At 44.2% G+C, this 14,025-nt stretch overlaps 1 protein-coding gene across 1 annotated transcript in view; it reads right to left on the reverse strand.

Moving 5' to 3' along the window:
• The window catches only part of CHMP3 (charged multivesicular body protein 3), a gene marked incomplete at its 5' end in the record, with an annotated part of 10,795 nt that extends 626 nt beyond the window's left edge, over positions 1-10,169 (reverse strand). The window contains 5 exons of the mRNA XM_009695958.1: positions 746-860; positions 2,024-2,145; positions 4,812-4,991; positions 9,250-9,310; positions 10,060-10,169. Coding sequence (XP_009694260.1) covers positions 746-860; positions 2,024-2,145; positions 4,812-4,991; positions 9,250-9,310; positions 10,060-10,169 — 588 coding nt within the window. The remainder of the gene's footprint in view (positions 1-745; positions 861-2,023; positions 2,146-4,811; positions 4,992-9,249; positions 9,311-10,059) is intronic.
• Between the last annotated feature and the right edge of the window lie 3,856 nt (positions 10,170-14,025).

Genomic DNA, 14,025 nt, shown 5'->3' on the forward strand with positions numbered 1-14,025 from the left:
CGCTCCCAGCACGGAAACAGGATGGGGAAAAAGCAAAGCAGGATGTCAGAAACAAGGGAGGGCAACAAGCCAGCGGGCACAAGGTAACAGCAGGGCAGGAGCTGGGGAGCTGTGCTTTCGGCATGTAACAGCTGGGCGCAGCGTCGGGACCGATACTTGTCACACCGTGCCACAAGAATTCAGGTAAAGGAGCGTTCTATGCATTATCTAAGTCAAATAACTAAAAGGGTAGATCATAACTTCGTGAGCTGTAAGGCAGAAGTTGGGGTTTGGGGTTGGGTTTTGGTTTTAGGGGGTTTTTTTGTTTGTTTTGTGGTTTGGGGTTTTTTTGCACACACCCCAACCCCCCCAAACAGTTTAAGACACTAACGGCATTTTACAGCCAGGAATCACAACATAGCCTAAGACTCATGGCAACGCAGCTTCATTAACAACAGCGTATCCGATCAATCATGCACGCTGCACCTTGTTAAGAGGATCCACTGCACAGACACACACTGATCTGTTAAAGCCTCAATTACAGAGCTGCACAGAGAGCAGCTGATGCGTATTACTTATGCTTTACTGAACCCCAGCCAGTATTCCCTGAGAAACCAGTTTGTCAGAGCACTCCACCTATTAGCAAAGGCAACGACAGCACTGGGAGAGCGCAGTTAAGTCAGAACAGGTGAAGATTTAAATTGCTGCGTCTTATTGAACAGCACCGGGGCAAGGCTCCACTCTCAGCAAACGTGCACAAACTCACCAGCTGTAATTTCAAAAAGGATTTTGTCGATTTCCATCTCTGCTTCCTCTTCCATTTCCTCCTGATCCTCCAGGCTTTCAAAGGTGTCCTCCAGCATTTCCTCTATAATACCAGCCTAGCAGAAAACAAAAAGGCAGTGCATGATGCCCTTGGAAACAGCAGAGTAAGAGGAAACACTCCTACTTTGGGGACCATGTTACACCTAGCCAGGCATTTTCAAGCTTTCCAGATCAAGGCTATCCTGCTGCACGAGGGTGGCCAACACACCTGCCTACAGTTTACGCACGTATCTGTACAACTGGTGCACAGGAAAAGCACTAAAAAAAAATTGAGGAATACACGTGTTCTCACTTTGAAACCCTCAAGCTATTATTCACTGTTGTTGCATGTCAAAACAGTGACAACCCAGCTTGCTCCAAGCATGTGAAATACAAGTGCAAGTTTCAGTCCTGAAGCATAAATTGCATAATAGGCTGTAAAATTAGTGTTTGACATAGCTTCCCTTTTTTTCCATCTGTGTTTGAAAACGTTTCTTTGCAGGGCCTGCAACCTAGATATGGCCAAATTGTTCTGGTGCATGACAGTAAAATTATTAAGGAATAAACTGATTTGAACTAAACAGTCTAGAGTGGTAAGACAAGAAAAAGCAAAACAATTTTGGTAGTTGAAAAGATAATAGCCACAGTGACAGCACGATAGATAGTGTACTTTAAAATCAGAGCACTTTCACCACATGGAGACGCTACGCTGGATGTTTCAAACCCAGTATGAGACTAGCCGTCTTGCCCAAGATGGGCATTCCAGCTCCCCACTCCGCAACAGGCTGTTGTGGTGGGTCTTTTTTAACCACCATTTTCATCCCTTGAAAGCAGGAAATTCAGTCTTCCCCAGGACAGCCAGAAGCTCAGGGATACAGGCAGTCACCGGGCACCGGCGTGAATCCTGCCGTGAGCCTCGGTCTCCCCCAGCCCTGGAGACTAGGACGACCAAGCCGCAACCGCTCTGTACAGGGACCAATCTTCCTCCTTCCATCCTCAACCTCAGCAGCTTTTTTCAGCTTCAAGCTTTACACCAAATGTGCCGCAGGTATCATCAACGCAGGATTTTCCCCACATACAGTAACTTCCTAGAAAGTCCTCAGCTATTACGTGCTGCTTTAATTTCTGTTTGGTAGAGCTCACGCAAGCCCTCTGACAAAGGGGCCACCTAAGCAATTACACAGCACGCTAACGAACACCTCTTGTTCACTCAAGGCTTATTTATGTTAACAGAGCTTACCTTCATCATCTCTTTGGACAACTCCCTCATCGTTGCTTGGATTTCAGGGATTTTTACTAGATTTTGCATAGCTTTCATGACTTCTGTGCTCTTCTGCAATGAGCCTGCTACTCTCAGAACGGCTGTGAAGGAGAGGTATAGAAAAGCTTGAACGATCCATACATCACCAAAACCAGAGAATTACACCCTTCCTACATAGACAGAAATTTGTTTACATTTAGGCAATTTAATTTAAAAAAAAAAAAAGAAATGCGCATCCCGCTTCTTCATTCTTGTCTACCTTCCTGGAAAAGCTCAACTTCTACCTACATCAGAAAAACTACGTTTATAGGAAAGATACCGGTCCTGTATGACGAGCTGGAGCAAACTAGATTGCCTGCAGAGAGATTTGAACCCACTTGCACCCAGTTCACAAAAGAGAGATCCCAGAGGAGCTCCTGCCTGCACCCCTCGGCAGCCAAAGGTCTTGCTGAGGGTTTCACCAGCAGAGCTACAGTCCAGCTCCACGTCTGACTGCTGACCAAACCAGTGACCTTCTGCCCAACATCAATTAGCAGAACCTAACTCCGGCAGAAGTTCTAGCGCAACAGTTTCACAGCAAAAAGCTAGAAAATTAATACTGAAACAGATAAGCTGGAAAGAAGTGTAGTTTAAATTGAATTTAACAATACTCTTTCCAGAGGCTATTCTCATGATATAGCTTGTAAGCTCTTCTCACATATGTTGATATACCAAGATCAAAATGCAATAATTAAGGGTATTTCGAGGTTCTTAGAATTCTAACTTTGCAGCTTCCCAGTCATGGAGAACTTACCTGTTTGTATATAAAATGGTCACTCCTTAATGAAGCAAAATGAAGGTACAGCATATATTATTTTTCATTTTAATACTTAATTTCTTTAGAGCCTTACACTTGTTAACAAACTAACAGGAATCACCTTTAGTGGTCATTTCCCAAGATGAACCATGTTAATGCAAACCCCAGACTGAATTCTAGATTCCTTCCTATTGCTCGGGTAAGCGTACCAGAACGTTCCCAGTAAGATGAAGATGCTGGTAGTGGTAATAAAGGAGGAGGCTGCTTTGAGTTTTTCCTTTTAAGGGACACCTCAGGCTGCAAGGATGGCGCCAGCTTCGCATTTCTGAATGAGGTACATGGGGAGCCACGTTCGACCTACCGTAAGACTACACTTAAGGTTAACATTGCACCTCTTGATTTATCACTCATCTAGTATTAAAATCTACTAGCACCTAGCTTGGATAATGCTGGGGTGGGGGGAAACACTTTGACATTTCAGTAGCACATTAACCTCCACCAAGTCTTTCCCTGTCTTTACTGCTTTCTGCTCCGCTCTTGTTACAGGCTGGAACGCTCTAAGGTATGGAAAATACTGCAGGAAGTCTACAGGTTTCTGATGTGGATAAGGAACGAGGGAAATACGCTGGTACTGGAGGAGCACAAAGGACCAAGTAGGGTTTCCAGAGAGCTGGATATTAAGCCACAGAGCAAATGGATTCATGTACATCCAGGAAATCAAATATTGCCTTCCCATCTCCACTTAGGACTTAGTAAGTGTCCTAAGACTCTTGCTAGAGAAACAATCATTTACAAGATGAAGGGAATTCTACTGAAGGAAATCAATGTCACGTTACAGGTCCTGTCAAAAATCAGTAACAACGGGCTCCACGAGGACACAGGGATACTAGGCACGCATTCAAATTATTTAGGAACACACACTAAAAATGTACCCCAGATTACTGGATGAGAGTTCTGTTTCAGAGCACGTGATCCTCATGTCACCACAACCCTCAGGCTCTGCGGAGAGGCGTTAGATCATCTGTTGAGCAGCTAATCAGAGGAAACACAGAGAGCCAGCAAGGATCTAGGGAACAACAAGGGGCAGGAACCCCAGGAAGTCAACTGGCAGTTCCCTGACTACTTCAGAGCCCAGAGCAGGAAACCCATCCAGGCAGAGCAATGGGGAAACAGCCTCCAGAACATTCTGCAGGCTGAAGGAGGTTATTGCCTACAGGGATATAGGACTCACTACGGGATGTGAGGGAAAAGAGCATGTTTGGACTTTGGAAAAAATTATTCTGGATCTTTTAAGAGGATTGCAGGAACGTGACTGAATGTGAGAAACTTCTTACGGGATGTTTAGGGGAACGACCCAAGATACAGAACGGGAGGGATCGAGGTGGACCAGGGAATACACAGACCTCAGGGGCCCACAGGACCAGGTACCAGCGGCTCAGGCAGAGGAGGAGATGCGGGGCCAGTTATCAGACAGCTGGCCAGCTTAGACTGGGTGTCTGAAAGCAGCTACTGGAACAACCTCTATATTGTATGCGTGTGTACATATATATACATGTGTGTTCTACTAGTGGACCTTGGTCCTAATTAGCTGAAGAGGAAGACCAGGACCAAGCTGTCAGTGTTCACGTTTGTGTGAAAGCTGCGTGTGTTTACATAGGTGCTGGCAAAGGCACTGCTGTGAGTGTCTGCAGGTGCATGCGTGGGTGCGCGTGCCTACTGGGAATAGGTGCTCAGCCTGGCTGGATGTGGGGACGTGGAACTGCAGCAGTCTCATACCTCTGGGCCTGCTACGGGCAGGAGGAATTTCCCTGGATCCTGAAGCCCACTGGAATCAACTCCCTTTCACATGAGTAGGACTGCTTCCAAATTCAAGCTCTGCCTGCATTTGACCTTGGTTCTGAAAACGGAGACTCAGACCTCACCTCTAACGCTACAGGAGTCATTGTATTCGGGCTCAGAAGTTGTTCTTACCAAGCTGGTTCTTCATCCCCATGAGAACAGAGTTCATGTGAGCTTTGGATGCATAGAGTTTGCTTACAGCCTTTCGAGAGCGGATCAGTTCCTTCGCCAAGATCACACACACATCTTTCTGACCCTTTTTGGCAGCATCCTTTATTGACCGCTTCACCTTCTCCTCTTCTCTCTGGATATCTGGAGTACAGAAAACCACAGCAAACAGTGACAAGCTGCTAACGATTTGGAAGAGAAACCAGTCATTTGTTGGGGTGTATTTTCAATGCAAAGAATCGTTTCTGCTTGATTTCAGATTCCCTGTTACTCAAAGACCTTGTTCTAGGCTGATTTACATGTTAGATGATTGAGTCAACTAAATATTAATAGGAAAATTCTCATTACTAAACATCCATTTCCTTTGCAGTTAAGAGTACTATAAAGGACTGTCCAGGAATATTACTGCGTGAAGCTGAGCTGACCAAGATGAATTCTTAAGAAGCAAAAAAGGTCCAGTAAGAACAAAGCGCTCTGAGATGACTACTTGACTTACAACTTCAGAACAAGTTCCTGACTACTAAACTGGCCTGACATAAATACATATATATATAAATACATACACACATATATAATATATACACACAGAGTTTAAGACTACTGTACTGATTTGCTGCTCACATGATTATCTCTTCCAAGTTCATCATCAGATAGCCCTGTTTCACCAGGAAGGAACAAAGTTGTCACAAGGAGTTTAAAACTAGTAGTCTCAGCAGACAGATAGGCATTTTACTAGCAAAAATACTGACCTGTCAGACTACATTCAAAGCTTAACCCATAAGCCCACCTTCAAGTGAATTTGAGGGGTGTTGTAGGCAAAATTGTCCTTGCTGTTTCTAAATCCCTGAATTGTGTTTTTCTGAAAAAAATACATTCAGAAAGACTGTTGAAGGCTGATCTCACAGAGGCTAGAAAGTTTTAGATATACACTGCCTTTAAAAAAAAAAACAAAACCAAAACCAACACACAAAAAGCCCACTTATACAGTGAATTTATAAGGGTGGGTCCACAACTTTAAGAGTTACTTAGAACCACAGATTTGTTAATTACTGCAAAGAAAAGCCTTCATCCTTGCAGACAGACTTAATTATTCCCCCTATCAGGCACAACTCATTGAGCCTCAACTGGACGCCCAACCAAGTCTATACTTGCACTTAAGGAGTTAAGGTCTTGGTTTTCTACTGTTCATACTTTAAACACACATGGATTAGATGTTCATATAAACTGGTACATTAAAATTATAAGCTGTCTGGCTGCACCAAAGCTATGGATAATTTATCAGCAAAAACTAGTATGCTGATAAACAGTCAGCTGTAACTTAAAAGGGCCCGTTCAAACTCCCCTGGTATCATTCAACAGCTTTTTGTAAGAGCATGCTGGAGCAGGAATACTGAACTAAGCCTGTACTAAATGAGCACCAAATAGTTGGATTTCAAATATTCTATACTAAATAGGCTTCCTTAAATAACATAGGTTTCTCTAGCAAACCTGATGTGACTGTTCACACGTCTGTCTCGTCAGATAACACTGGCTGTGTACAGCAGAAGCCAGGTACCTCAAAAAGCTCAGAGAAAGAAACGCAGGAACGAGCAGGGGCTATATCAACCCTCTTCCTCTTCCAGGCTCAGCAATAAATTAGCCACTGATGAAATGTGGATCTAAGAGTCCACAAAAAAATTATCCTAAAGTAAATAAACAATTCAGATGGTAAGGGTTAAGCTCACCTTCCTGCAAAGAGCTGAAGGAAACGACAACAAGAACAATTATTTCTAGCAAAGGCTTTGTTCAAATTTATGTTTGTTTGAGTCTTCTTGATTTATATCAGACAGAAGTTACACACAGGCAAGAATCAGAAGTTGCCCTTTTATAAAAACAAAGGCATCAAGACACACTTTTTGGCACAGGCCGACTTGGAGACTTCGAGGCAGCTTCTCACATGGGACTTAATGAACTCTGTACTCAAGATGAGTCATTCTCTCAATATAATTCTACGGCATCTTTATCCTAAAGGACTGGCGGAACTCTGTAGGAGTAATCAGAAAAATATACTCCTTGCTGCTTCTCCACTATTATTTGCAGAAACGCCACAAGCTTGAAGACATTTGTATGTCAGACATAGGAGCGAGCTGAGTCCTAGCACATCAGAACAGGTAAGAAACAGCTGAAGTGGTACAGCAGAAAAGAGGAAGCACCAGGAGTACTCCAGCAGCACTCAGGAATTAGGACATTCACTTTGTCAGGCTAAAAACAAGCTCAAGTATTGTGTTGTCACATCCAAACTAGCACAGGGTGGCCCCGTACTCGAGCGAATGCTTTCACTTGCATGACAAACTGCTGGACATGAAATTAGTGGCATAAATACGCAAGCACAGTCCACTCCGTCTTTGAAGGTCAGCGCCAGCTACGCACCTCTAGTGAGCCAAAGTCACTACACCAGTCCCTCTGCAGCGCTGCCAAGCACAACAGAGGCACAAAGCAGTTCACACCACCCGCGAGAGGGACTGGCAAGCTCAGTAAAGCACAAAGTTACTGTATTACTCCAACTATATTAACTCAAAAAATTCAATTCTGAAGTCGCAAAGATACCTTTCCTTTCTTCAAAACCTTCCAAGTCCTCAAAAGCAACCTACACCAAATAGAAATCACTACGACAGCAAGAGTCCAACAACAGATGGTTTGAAACAGCGTGTTGCTATATTAGTAACTGCACTGACTGGGCCAGCCAAATGCTCCAGTGATCCAAGCCCACTCAGTTCATCCCAGGTGGATCCCAGTGTTGCTGTATCAAAACACACCTAGCACAGCCTTCCCCAGGGAAATGAAGACAGATTCCAGCTCAGCATTCTTACTCAAAGATTGCAGCGATTTCCTGTGTAACTCTCAACTGAAATGATAAAGCGTGGCAGAATCCAACTACAGTGGGTAATTTTTGGGAAAACCTTCAGAGGCACGTGGCTGTTATCTTTCGGCAGCAGCCTGCTAGCCTGGTAAGTGTCCAGCAGAACCACGTACTTCCACAGCTGACACTTAGTAAGATGTGAAGTCCTAGCACAATATGGGCATTACAAAGATATTCTGTACTTTATTTTAATGGGAATTATCAGAATAGCGGATGGTTGGTGGTTAGTCTAAGCTCTGACATGCTGAACTGTATTGCTTTGAATCTAACACTCTGAAATACATATACAGACATGTTTAGAGCTGTTACTATAATTAGATTTACATCCACATGAAAATAGCAGACTGCCACATAACCCAATATCTATACAGGCCATTACAAGTATTACAGCATGCATAAATTTGAGAGAAACCCAAAATTTCAAGAAACCATCAACAGCGAACACATAGGTAGTTTGCTCCCATGGTAAGATGCGACCTCTAAAACATACTCTGTTAAGATCAGCCACGTTTCAGTTGCTCTGTGCCTGGTACTGCCACACAAAGTGCCTTGGAGAATGCAAAACAATTCACAAGCATAATGAACACCACTGTACATTGGTCTTCCTGGAAGAGGCATAAACCCTGTTCCTCATTTTACAGATGAGGACAAAGACAGACTTTGTACTGCACAAGCATCTCTCTCCAACCAACTCGTACTACGAGTGGGAGAATATATGAACCCCGTCAGTTTACTGCAGAAGTGTGTGGCTGGGGATGAATGGGGGAAGGGAGAATGTACTCATTAAGGAGTCACTCAAAACAGGCATGTGTCTAATAACCACATGCCGACACAAAATATCCTTTACCAGTACATCCCAGGGACCAATCCTGAGGGCAGGGTAGAAGACAAAAAGGGGAAAATAGAATCTAGCCCCAAACCCATTTTCAGATTCTGGGAAGGCAGGCAGAAGAGAGAACAGAATCTAAACTAGCGGCAGTGTAATAATAAGCAACTCCTCTGCTTTTCAAGACATCTTCAAAAGTGTCACGCTCATAATTTAATAGCAAAACACCCACTGAGAAAAAAAATATTTTTTTTTTTCCTCCTCTCCTCTGTGTGTAATTTTCCCAAGCGACTTTGTTTAGCATGTGTACTTCACGCCAGTACATACCCACGGAACTTTCTACATGTGGAATTACATTGATACTATTCATTAAATCAATGTGGGGGAAATTCTGGATAAGAAGTCTAACTCAGCAAACGGGATTTAAGAGTGTTATGTCTTGCTCGAAGCATACAATATTCAGGTTCTTTTGAAATTTTTACTTGGAGAACTTCACAGCTATGTCATTCTGCAACAGAGACTAAGACTGGCCCCAGGATCACATTCATCTTCCTTTATTCCAGATTCCGCTGGAGTACCCCAGGTTTTTAGATTTCACAGTCTTCCCCAATTAAAATAAAAAAACCTTGAAGGCAGACAGGGAAAGGAAAAACAAAAAACAAGACATAAGTACAAACCTCTGATCTGTCTATCAATCACTCTCATTTCTTTCCTTATCTTCAAGGACCATTCATTGACCTTAAAAAGAGAAAGTGAGAGTTACTTGAAATTCCAACTCTAAAACTATGCTTTTATACTTTCATGTAACTTAAACATTCAATACCAAAAGAAGCACATCAAAATGCACAAGCTTTAAGTTAGAAGCAATGTTTAAATATTTCATTATTCAAATAAAAAAAAGAAACATTGCAGAGATATCACCAATTATTGCACTCCTCGTAACATTCAGACAGGGAGTTAAGGAGGACGTGATTTGTGAATCAGACGCCCACTGCCTGGCTAACTTCCCACGTCACGGCGATGCTGCTGTGCAGAGGGCACTTGCCACAGGGGACTTCAGCATAAGGTAGAAACTTTGGCACGGGATGACAGCACCAAGAGTGCTATTACCCATTTCAGTCAGAAGGAACCTCAGAAAGTCTCCAAGCCAACCTCCTACTGAAACCAGGATCAAATTCAGAGTTCAGACAGGTTGTTTGGGGCCTTATCCGTTGAGATTTGATACCGTCTGAGGGCAGAGACTTCACAGACGCTCTGGGCATCTGTTCCAACACTTAATCACTCCTGTAGAGAAGACCTTTCCTCATGTCCAATTCAAAAATTCTCCTCTGGCCACCTGTGGCTGTAGGCCCTTTCCTGTCACTGGGCACACCTGAAAAATACCTGGTTCTGTCTTTACTACAACCCTATTAGAGGCAGTGAAAGGCTTTAGAGTCTTGCCCCTTCTCCTTCTCTTCTCCAAGCTAAAACAAGCCCAGTTCCCTTACCCTCTCCTCCTGTGTCATGGGCTCCAGTCCTCCACCATCTTGGTGGTCCTCTGCTACACTCTGCCCAGTTTGTCGATATCCTTCTTGAACTGCGGCCCCAAACTGGGACGCTGTTTTGCAGATGTGCCTTCATTAATGCTGAATGTAGCAAAGTAATTAACCAATCATTTGCCTCAACATGATGATTACAGCTTGCTAACACAGCCCAGTTTGCCCTCATCGCTGCAAAGGTGCACTGCTAACTCATGTTTATTATCCACGGGAAGCCCAGGTCCTCTCCTGCGGAGGTGCTGCCCAGCCAGGCCCATGCTGCACATCCCTATGTGCAGGGATGATTGTCCCACGTGCACAACCTTGCGTTGCTCAGCATCATAAGGTTCCTGCCGGTCCGTTCCTCCCACTTGCTTAGGACAGCTCTGCTCTCCAGCTTTCCTTCCCCTGCCTTTGGTGGGGTTCAAACACAGCCACCCCCTCTACAGCTTCCCTCCGGGGGACTTGCCAAGATGTCTCTGTTCCAGCACTCCTGGCTCTCCCACCACAGGGCACTGCTGGAGGTGGGGAGCAACACTTGCCCCAACCACCCCTCTGGGGAAGTGGAGACATGGGACAGGCAGCAGCAGCTGCCAGACATCCAGTTGAGAACTGGGAGCACTTGTGGAAAATAGAGAAGCAGAGAGGGGCTGTACCACACCAGAATCAAGAATCGGGAGATAACACTAGCATACGAACAGAGTGGAAGCTCTGATGCAAGAGGACATGGACCTGTTGGAGAGAGTCCAGAGGAGGCCACGAAGATGATCCGAGGGCTGGAGCGCCTCTCCTGTGAAGACAGGCTGAGAGAGTTGGGGTTGTTCAGCCTGCAGAAGAGAAGGCTCCGGGGAGACCTTAGAGCAGCCTTCCAGTACCTAAGCGGGCTTATAAGAAAGATGGGGAGGGACTTTTTAGCAAGGCCTGTTGCAACAGGACTAGGGGTAATGGTTTTAAACTAAAGGAAGGTAGATTCAAACTAGATATAAAGAAGAAATTTTTCACAATGAGGGTGGTCAAACACTGGCATAGGTTGCCCAGAGAGGTGGTAGATGTCCCATCCCTGGAAACATTCAAGGTCAGGTTGGACAGAGCTCTGAGCAACCTGATCTAACTGAAGATGTCCCTGCTCATTGCACGGGGGTTGGACTAGATAACCCCTAAAGGTCCCTCCCAACCCAAAGCATTCTATGATTCTATGCTACTTTTATTACTAGCAGCACAGATTTTACACAGTATCTAAAAAAAAACCCCTAAGTATTAAGATGACCTCTAGTTCATGGATCCACCTGCACACTGTACATGCCCATGCACAGGCCACTCAAGAAGTCTAGTTGGCTCTATGAATAGTTTCATATGAAAATCATCCTGGGTTTTATGTGATTTTTACAATTCAAATAAAAAGCTTCATCTACCTGAATAAGCTTTATAACAGAACTGTAAAAAGAGCACTCTTGAGTGCACGAGCCCAGCAGAGCAAGACAGACTCTTAGACTTTTACCGGTCTCAAAAGAAATGCTTTCACTCACAATGAACAAGACTATGTTTGACTACAGACAAGAACCACCATCCGAGTTGCCCAAGCACAAAATCTGCTGCAAAAAAACCCAAAAGCCCTGCAGAGCTCTGTGTATACACATCATGGGTTTACAGAAGTTTTGAAGGGGTTTCAGAAAGCTCCTGTATCTTTAATTGAATCCTGGTTTACTACAGGGGAAAAAAAAACCACCACCACCAAACCAAAAACCAACCCTTGCAGGACTAACTGCAGCCTTCCTTCTTGTTCTTCAGAAGAGAGCAGAAAATGTCATGTAGATTCATTCCTCGCCCTGATAAGAAGTTAACAAGCTCCCTCTTTCGAGTATGCCTAGACTAGAGGGAGAAAAGCGGGGTGAAGAGACTGAGATAAAACACGATTGAACTCTGGGCAGTCAACTGTCATGTCTCAAATGTAAGATCTTCCAGAGATTTCTATCACCTGGATTCTAGACCAAACCAACATGTCTTAAGCTTTCATGTACAAGCACAATCGGCAACTGTCAAATCAACTACAGCAGGATTCACAGATTCTGTCTCTGTGATGCACAACCCAGCACAAAGACACCATTAAACCACAACTGGCCGTATGCTGTCATCAATCCCTGCTAACTCTGACAGCAGAAAACTCTTTGACAGCTCATCCCTCGTACTGCCCAGGAATAAGCTGCTTTACACAACTATCCTCACAAAGGCAGAGCTGGGTGTTTCTGCATTCCCTGGTCTTCCCAACACTCATCACCTGCTTTGTGTATAAGAAAAGGAGGAAATCCCATTGACTCTCATCTAAACTACTGCGTGCTTCCAGTTACAGGCAACACGGCAATTTGTTGAGCAGTATTGCCGATCTCACACAGGACACCATGGATATGGCTATGAATCACGGCACAATGCAGCGCAGAGGTAGCAATGCTGGGAATAGGAGTACTTTGGCCAACTAAGCAAGGCTAATTACCCCAAGCACAATTCCATGCTGATGACACCACTCTGCTTCCACTTCTGACATAAACAAAAACGTCATTCTCACGGCACTGCATCACACCAGAGTCAGCCAGCAGAACACTAAGCTGAAATCAACTACTCGGACTACACTGGAGGAAAAAACACTTTTTAAGCTCAAACAATCCAGGCATGGCATTAAACATATAATAGATCCCCAGCTTCAGACATGTGAAATGCATCACTACCTCCTCACAAGGACTGAAGATGTTTGCCTTGTATCATTCATAAATAAATTCTCTCCCATCAACAGATAGTGAGCATACAAATGAACCCACAGCGAGTCACTACCACCACAAAAATCTCAACCCCTTCCCACCATCAGCCACCTCCTGCGGTGCTCAGATTGCTTCCTCTAGCGCTGCTCAGGGACAGTATCTTGTGTACAGCTGCTGGCGGACACGAGGTAAGTGGTGCTGTTTCCCCATCACCTAGTAAGCAGAAATAACTACTTCTTCCTTCTAAAGCTGCGTTTAGATACAGGAGGAAATAAATTTCTTACTATTAACAGGTTTCTCAATATCTCTGTTACGGTCTGTGAAGCAAACATGCCAGCCTGCAACCCAAGAGCGTGCTCATGACAGCAAGATGACCCACATAATTTCTCATCTCGGGTCAGACACATCTGTTTTCTAGCACCTCGCAGGCTTTTCTGCAAACAGCTTAAAGATCATCCACAAAACACACTGTGTTACCAAATTTGTCAGTTATGGAAGGCAAAAAAGCAGTCATCAGACATGAAACAAGAACTTACCAGTGCAGTATAACCACACTGTGCAAGTCAAAACAGTTGTCTGCTGCTTCATCCTACCACTGAAAGCAACAGCCTCCAAACCCTAGTTCTTCCTGCGGTATATCTTCCAACACCGCTCGTGAACAGAGGAAACTATAACCAACCTGTGTGGTACTCCGACAGAGGTAGAGGAAGAAAGGAAAGTACACTATCAAAGGTATATCCTTCATCTAACACTATCAAACCTGCTCCCCTGGGACTCGGTTGCTACAAAGCAGCAGGGAATATCTATGACACTGCAGCTCTTCTGAGCCTTTGACTTCGGTGTCTGTAGCCCTTCCCCCTGTTGCTTTTTTAGTACCTCTAATGTATTTGATCTTTCCCCCCACCAAATAGTGTATTTTTTTTATTAACAAATTAGTAGTGATTTATGAAAGGCAACACTGAAACCCATCAGTATCTTGATTATTTCATTTCACTGTGACATTAGAAATCTGTGGGTAGAAGTTTGGCTTACACAGTTTGTCTGTAGACCCCAAAAAAAATCCGAAACCCAAGGGCCAATATTTCAGCTACTCATATTTTTAAGATCGTCTTTGCAACAGGAGCTAGAAGCCCCTAACAAAGTGGGAGAGCATGAAGTTTGATACTAAGGGAACTAGAGAGTTAAT

Source organism: Cariama cristata, unplaced genomic scaffold, assembly GCF_000690535.1.
Source record: "Cariama cristata isolate BGI_N322 unplaced genomic scaffold, ASM69053v1 scaffold9352, whole genome shotgun sequence".
NCBI classification, from domain to species: Eukaryota; Metazoa; Chordata; class Aves; order Cariamiformes; family Cariamidae; genus Cariama; species Cariama cristata.